Here is a 7,575-nt window from a genome sequence, read left to right as displayed (position 1 = left end):
GTCCCACATTAGTTTAGGATAGGTTAAGTAAATAGCTTAGGAACAAGGTTGTTACCTCATAGGATCTATTTCTGCTGTTTTTCAACGATTTATTTTAATCTAATATGTTTGTCAAACATTGAAGTGTATCTTTGACCCAGCTCAGCCTTCAGAATAAAAATAAAAATTTGACTTCAGTAAGGATAGTGCTGATAGGGAAATGGATTCATAAAGCTTTTTATAATCTGGTTTTTTTTTCCTCTTGCAGAGTTCCCTGAACGGACAGTTATGATGGGGAACCACCACGGTTCTAACGCTCATCTGCTTGAATTAATTTTTTGTGCTGTAGAACTCTGTCTCCGAGGTCTTGATGCCAAGGCAGCACAAGAGCACAAGCAGATGGAGCAATAAGAGAGAATAGTTCTAGTAACAGCATATAGGAGTGTTGTGTCCAGTCTTTAAAGGCAAACTTTTGCATTGCAAGTTTGCGTTTTTTTTAAATTATGACAGGACATTTTTAAAATTTCGTTTCATTATATATATATATATATATATATACACGTATATATTTGCATACATAAAGTTCACACCAAACATCTTGTTTCGTCACAATACAGTCAAATGTACTTTACATCTCAACACAATCTGCACAAACTTCTTAACAACTGTAAACAATAGGTGCAAAAACACATTTGCATTTTAACATCGTGAAACTTAATTTAAGTTAAAATTAGAACAAATACTGACTTTATGTGTACTGACCCTGAAAGATCAGCGGAAGACAGTTCCTGTGAAATGTTTCTGCTAGTGCTGCACGAGGAAATCTCAAATTATGTTAACTTAATAATTAAATACAATATGATAATAAATTTGAGTTTTATGCACTTAAGAGGTAGACATTTTTCCAATGTCGCTACATCCAAAAAAAGACAAGTTCTGTATCAACACTTTATGAAAACAAAGTAAAACACTTTATAGAACCAGGATTGCAAAAAAGTGACCAACAAACATTACTGTTACACATAAATGTCCAGTCTGGACTGATGAACACCATTCAGTAGTAACCAGTGTTGCACAGTTTGTTAAAAAAAAAAAAAACATCTGGGTTGCATTTTCTTTTTAAGAGGAAGAGTTTCCAAACAGCGCCATCCCTGGAGAAGAGCTCAGAGTCAGTATGTAAATCTTGGCCCGTCTCCAGCTCCAACACACATTGTTCAGAACTTTCTTGGAAAGTCTGTTAGTCCATTTGGCTCAACACATACTGCATGAAGAACTGGTGCCATATATCTCCCCAAAGCTGTCTGACTACAGCAGGGCTATGAACCATCATAAGTGTACACAGCATAAATCATTGACCTCAGCCTTTGCCCTTGTGCCGAGGTTTGCAAATATTTCATTTTCTGAGTGCAGGAGCTCAGGGAATTGAATCAATAGCCCACTCAAGTTCCCAGGATGTCCTTTCACCATTTGCTCCCTCCTCTGTTTAAAGGTACTGTGCAAACATGCAAATTGCTCACTAAAAAGAGATCAATAGTGGCTGAATAAACTGTAGACTGGCACTGTCACCAAAAGTTCTATGAAAAGACTATTGCACAAGCCAGTCTAACAGCCAGCGTCCTTGTGATGAGGAGTGTCTCCTGCTCAGGAAAGTTTCTACTGCCTGCGGACAGCACAAATGGAGTAAGGTTTGGGCTGTAAAGTCATTCCTAGTTTGGGAGTGACTGTCGGCACAGTTCCTGCGGGGAACTGAAGATGAAATCTCTGCAACAAAGTGGTGAAAAAGAGGAACATCTCCATTCGGGCCAGCTGCTCACCTACGCAGTGTCGCTTCCCTGAAAGTAGAAAAATGCTTATTTTACTCTCTGTTACACAAACATATGGCACTTAATCTGTTTAAGTCATCAGGAATATAAGAAAATCTTTGCACTAAAAATCTACTACAAGCACTTGAACATGAAGCACTGGTCACCTCAAAAGCTGAACACAGATTGATACTCGCAGAAAAAGTAAATGTTACGGCACACTGGTAAGCTACTTTGCTTATACTATATCCATATTTAGTATTAAATCATTTGACCATCAGTGTATTACATTTTAAATTTCAAGAAATAATCAAGTCAATGACAAAGAGTCGTGTAAATAAGGACTTCAGAACAGGTCACAATAATTTCAAGTCAAATTGTTATTAATGTATATAATGGTGGTGTTTTTTATGTTAATAGCTTGGTAGCAACAGATTCCCGTTTTCTTGTTCTAAATGTCTCATAATACAAAGTTTATTAAAAAGTTCATTAAACAAAAACATTTACAACACAAACAGCCAGTATTGTATTATAAACTAGAACGTTCCTGGAGAAACTTTGATGGGGTCTGCCACGCTGCTGCCAATTTAAAGTTCTGATTGGACAGTACTATGTGCACTATGTGCTGGGGTTCACTCTCAGCTACCATTATACCAAATTTCAGCTCAATATGGCACAAAAAAAATCAACGAGTTATAGTCATTTATTCTATTTAGTTAAGGTGGCCATCTTGGATTTTTAATTTGTATTCAGTATGTGATGGGAAACGTTCTCAGCTAAAACTTCACTCAATTTCAGCTCTCTATGTGTAAAAATAGCTGCGTTAAAGCCATTTAAATGCTTAGCTTAGCATAACAAGTGTTCCGCCTGGCGTTTTGTATGGGACAAATGGCATTTGTTTGCAAATTACGTCGCCATAGTAACTCGAAACGCCCCCAAAAATAAGAGCATGCATCATGGCACCGAGCCGGTCGTTTTAATGTAACATTTGTGGGGGTGCACATTGTGGTTCGGGCCGGATTAAAGTTGATGGAAGAGTAAGATATAAAGTTAAACCCTTTGTTAGGTGGATAATAATAGGTGCTGCCATATTCTAGACAGTCCCCAATGAATTTATTGTTACTGTTTTTATGTTACTGTTTTTATTATGGTAGAATTACGCTATTAGTATATTATTAGCTTTAAATTTTATTAGATTGATGGCGATCCTCTCAAGACCCACAGCGTAGTTTTTAACAGCCCACAGTTGTGTCCCAACCTTACTTTTGGGAAAACCCTGTCTAGACCTTTCAATGAGATTTCTAACAGCAAGGGAAAAAATATATCATCTAATATAAAGGGTAAATATAAAAGCTACTGATAGGTTACTTCTCATTAATAAAAATAGTATTTTTACAGTTTAAGACCAACAGAAATACCAACCTAATGAAAATGGAAGGAAGGCCTCACGCCTCACAAAGTTGCCACTGCTGTCAAGAAATCTCTCTGGTAAGAAGACGCCTGGATCGTTCCAGTACTTCTCATCAAAGTGCACGGAGTAGAGGTTTGTGATCACCATGGTGCCTTTGGGAATCGTATACCCATCGACTGTTGCATCCTGGGAGGTGGCACGGAAAATACCAAGAGGCACAATGTTGCAGAAGCGAAGAATCTCGTGTAGAACCGCTTCCACGTAAGGCATTCTGTGCTTGTCCTCCAATGAGGGTGGTCTTCCATCAGACAGGACACTGTCGATCTCCTTGTGAACCCTCTCTTTAAAAAGAAAAACAAACATAAAAAACCAGACTACAAATGTGCATATGTTTAATTTTCATGACCAAATAAAACTTCTCACGTTGGGATAATGCTTCAACTTCTGTCTTACCTTGTATGTTGGGGTACATGGCCATGTACAGCACAGCCCAGCGCAGGGTGTTGGTCGTGGTTTCTGTGCCAGCGATAATTAGCTCACCCACTGAATAGATGAGGTTCTCATAAGAAAAGGAGGAATCGGGATTTCCTGCGTTTTGCTCCAACTCGTCCAAATAAGCATCAACATAGTGGCGTGGTTCATGTTGCACTCTGCCCTGGGAATATGTGTTTATCACCTTCCATAGAAAGTCATACACCTCTGCAGCATTGCGAAACAGCTTCTGGTGTTTCCCAAATGGCAAATATTCAATCCAGGGGAAGGCATTGTACAGGAGAGCCCAGCCACTGACTGCCAACTCCACGTTCTCACTGAATAACTCAATCATGTGCTGAAAGTTGGAGTCATCGTAGGTGAAACGATGCCCGAATATGACCAGATTGGTGATATTAGACACCGCGTTGGTCACAAGGTGTTTGGGATTGAACGGCTTGCCCTTATGTTTGTCAATGGCGTCAACAAAGAACATACACTCCTCTGTGATCCTTTTCTCAAACAGTCTCTGGCTGCTGCCGTAGTAACGGAAAGAGTTGCAAGCCAGCTTGCGATGTTCATGCCAGCCTTTCCCATATTTACAATTGAGAAGACCTACGTTCAGGAAAGAAAAGAAGAAGAAATCAGATCATTTAAAATATAATCAGCCACGGTCATATCTTTTAAATAATTTTGCTAAATATACACGTGCAAATGTAACAGCATCTTACCTCCCATTTTGGTCATTTTTTTGAATAAAGGCAATGATGGTCGATCAGCAAACATCTCGCTCTGATGATAAAGACATTCCTTGACGCAGTCATACCCATTTAGTACCACGGTCAGGATGCCTCCAAGGTCAAGACTGAAAATCTGAAAGGTACAACAGCAGATCAGAAGAATTTTACCCACAAGCTACACACATTATTTTCCAGTTTTCTAAAAATAATAATTTTACTTTAGAATCTATAAAGGTGTTTGCCTGCTGCTGAAGACAATGATTAGAGGTTACTATCCAAAGTATCACTTTATCAAGACACAGTACTGTCCTCGGGTTATCCCTCATGTCTTTATATTTTCTATCTTATGTGGCAGAAACAAACAACTTTACAAAAAGTTTTGTTTGTTTGCCTGACCCATGAGTAAATCATACACTAAACAGCTGTTAAACTCAAGGGGTGAACCAGAGTTGTGTTGAAACAGCAGAGATTTTAATTTAAAATGACATTTTTGGGCACTTTGTTACCAAATACACAATATACCGGTAATCTAATTTGTAGCTGAATTTAAGATCATGCAATTAAATAAAATGAAATAGGGTTTTAGTACCAAGAAGGTGAATCCCAGAGCTGAAAAGCTGTCAGACATTAACCAGCTGCATCTCCCAGAATCTGTATCAGGATTTGGCTTGCACCCCGTTCCCTCCATATAATAAATAATAATGACATAAAAAGCTTTAAAAGACAAAAGCCCGAGACTCGTTTAAAATGCCAATAAAAATGCATGGGTTCTTTGAAGATGAATACAAGAAAAAAGGGGATGGTTTCCAGTGACGGTTCCTAAAATGTTGGGGGGGTGGCAGCATTAATTTCCTGTTGTGTGTTTGTCAACAAAGCTTTTGCTTTTTCCTCCCTCCCCTGCGTGAAAAACGGTCTGGCCTAATACCTCAGAGTAACGGGTGCTTCTGACCCTCAGCCGACAGGTGCACGCCTTTTTTAATTGGATTTTAATTTGATTTGAATTCATATTTCTGACTGATACAAAAAAAAAGGTAAAAATTATACAAAAACACCGGATCAAATATTTAAGCTGGGATCAAACCCACAAACAGTTACATGACCTTTGCTTTAACTATTGACGCATCACAACCATACACAAACACACGGAAATATTTTATAAGTTCCTACCATGCTGGTGGAAATTTCCTGTTCGTTGCCTTTATTCTGTCCTTTTCAGTTTCTGTTCTTGTCCCCTCTGTCTGTTTCATATGGATTTAAAAACAGCGTATTCCTTGAAGGTTTTGCTGCAGCTATTCCTGGGTTTGAGCTCATATGAACGCACTAAAACCAGCTGAATGTGTCCGTGGGGGCAGAACTTGTGCACACCAAATGAAACTGTTGGACCTGCCTGTTGGGATCACTGGCCTCACCTTGACTGGCTCGACAGTAATTCAGTTAAAAACAAAACAGGATGAATCACTAACAATCACCGCATCACTTAAATTGGTCAAAATAGTTAAAAAAATACACAGAACAAAACAATAGGCTACACAGCGAGATGGTAAATGAATAATTTACATTATTAGGAGGAACTACTTTGTGGGGCGAATTAATTTTTCGGTGAGGCTCCGCCCCACCTGCCCCCACAGACCGGCCGGCCCTGATGGTTTCCACTCTGTGTACGGCTCTGGAAGTTTTTAATTTTTTATGCACTTTGTAAGAAAATAATCTGGGTATTTCTTCTCGGGAGGGGGTTTTCATATCTGGGACTTTCTGTCGGTTTTTCTCGTCCAATCAAAAGCTGCATTAAAAGAGCGAGGGGGGCTCTTTTGTTCCGTTTCCGCACCCCCCACCGCATCACCAGAACCCCCCCCCTGCCGTGCCGGAGTCTCTTACCCGTCCGTGAACTTCGCTTTGCCTCTTGAGGAAAACGTGCGGCTCGGTGGCGAGAGAGGAAATGTTTCCTATGACGGGGATGGGAGAGGGGCCCGGGGGGAAGCCGGGGGGCCTCCTCTGCTTGACGAGCTGGCGGAGCAGCAGGAAGGCGAGCAGGGCCGCGGCCAGGCCGGCAGCAGCCTCCGCGCCGGACACCGGCACGAGACAGCGGGACTTCACTGAAACCATGTCTACAGAACCCCCGGACCAGTTCGGGTTCTCGGAGGAAATGAAGCACTTATGTATCATCTTGCATATATTCTGTCCCCCCGCCCGCCTCTAGCCCAAGATTGGCCAGAAAGTCAGAGTCAACTGTTGCTGAACTTTGTTCTGCTCTGAATCAATACTCGCGATCATTTCAGTAATTGTTAAGTTGACTCTTTTTTTATTTAAATCATCCCTCAGCAGGTCGGCAAACATTACATCTGAGCTTTTCATACGTGCTCGTTTTGATTGTGGAAATGTTTTGCATGTAAGGCATCAATTAACAGAGACAGAGCGCAAACACTTACACAAGAGCCATTATACAACAATTATACAACTTTAACTTCACATCTGTAGATAAAAACATGATGAGCATGAGTGACACTTTTCATTCAAGACAACAGAACCTGCCAACATTCACAATGCTGAGTTCTGTTTGCTTTAGAAGAAAGTTAATGAGATATGAAAATAAATTTGCCAAATCTTTCCTTCCTGTGACCTAAAGATTAACAATAACTGCTTTTCAGCTCAGATAGGCAACAAGGTTGCTGACTTGCAGTGTGAGGTTGCTGCAAAGCAACTTACACAACTACTGCTTTCTGCTGTAAACCATTTAAACCTGCTTTTTATCTTGTTAAATGAGTTGTGTGTTTGTGTGAGATATTAATCTCTAACAAGTAAATGCAAAAAGAAACAACCATAAATTTGCAGAATGTTGCATCTTCTCTCTTACAGTGAATTTAAACATGCTGTCCATTTCATGACAATATAACTTTAGCACAACTCTATATGACAGAACTGCTTCAACCAAATTTCGGGTTAAAGCAGCGTTTCTAGGAAGCCGGGTGCCTAAAATGAATCTGTTGACACAAGCCTGCTGCAGCTTTGCAGGAAAAAAGTTTAGCAAGAGTTCTTTGGAACCTCTAAATCACGCATCATGAATAAACGAGGCTCCCTCAGCTGCAAATTACATTTAATTTGTGTTCAAGGAATAAAAAACGTTGGGTTTCACTCGCAAGATACGTTGAAAGCGTGCAACTCCAAACAGAGCAAG

General features: G+C 40.1%; 1 protein-coding gene across 1 annotated transcript; it reads right to left on the bottom strand.

Moving 5' to 3' along the window:
• Nucleotides 1-1,632: 1,632 nt before the first annotated feature.
• Nucleotides 1,633-6,506, bottom strand: LOC119427863 (vitamin D 25-hydroxylase). Its single transcript, XM_037695522.1, has 5 exons — nucleotides 6,279-6,506; nucleotides 4,395-4,536; nucleotides 3,646-4,278; nucleotides 3,204-3,533; nucleotides 1,633-1,811 (listed from the first exon to the last, which is right to left on the bottom strand). Exons 1-5 carry the CDS (start codon nucleotides 6,504-6,506, stop codon nucleotides 1,633-1,635), a joined length of 1,512 nt encoding a protein of 503 aa, XP_037551450.1.
• Nucleotides 6,507-7,575: the final 1,069 nt, after the last annotated feature.

Source organism: Nematolebias whitei, chromosome 2 (genome assembly GCF_014905685.2).
Source record: "Nematolebias whitei isolate Nwh7 chromosome 2, NemWhi1, whole genome shotgun sequence".
NCBI lineage: Eukaryota > Metazoa > Chordata > Actinopteri > Cyprinodontiformes > Rivulidae > Nematolebias > Nematolebias whitei.
This window is presented reverse-complemented; position numbering and strand designations above follow the sequence as displayed.

Coding starts and splice junctions, on each gene's coding strand:
- LOC119427863 (XM_037695522.1), bottom strand. CDS start 6,506: ATGGTTTCAGTGAAGTCCCGCTGTCTCGTGCCGGTGTCCGGCGCGGAG. Junction 4,537..6,278: donor AAAGCGAAGTTCACGGACGG/GTAAGAGACTCC, acceptor TGTACCTTTCAG/ATTTTCAGTCTTGACCTTGG. Junction 4,279..4,394: donor AAAAATGACCAAAATGGGAG/GTAAGATGCTGT, acceptor TCCTGAACGTAG/GTCTTCTCAATTGTAAATAT.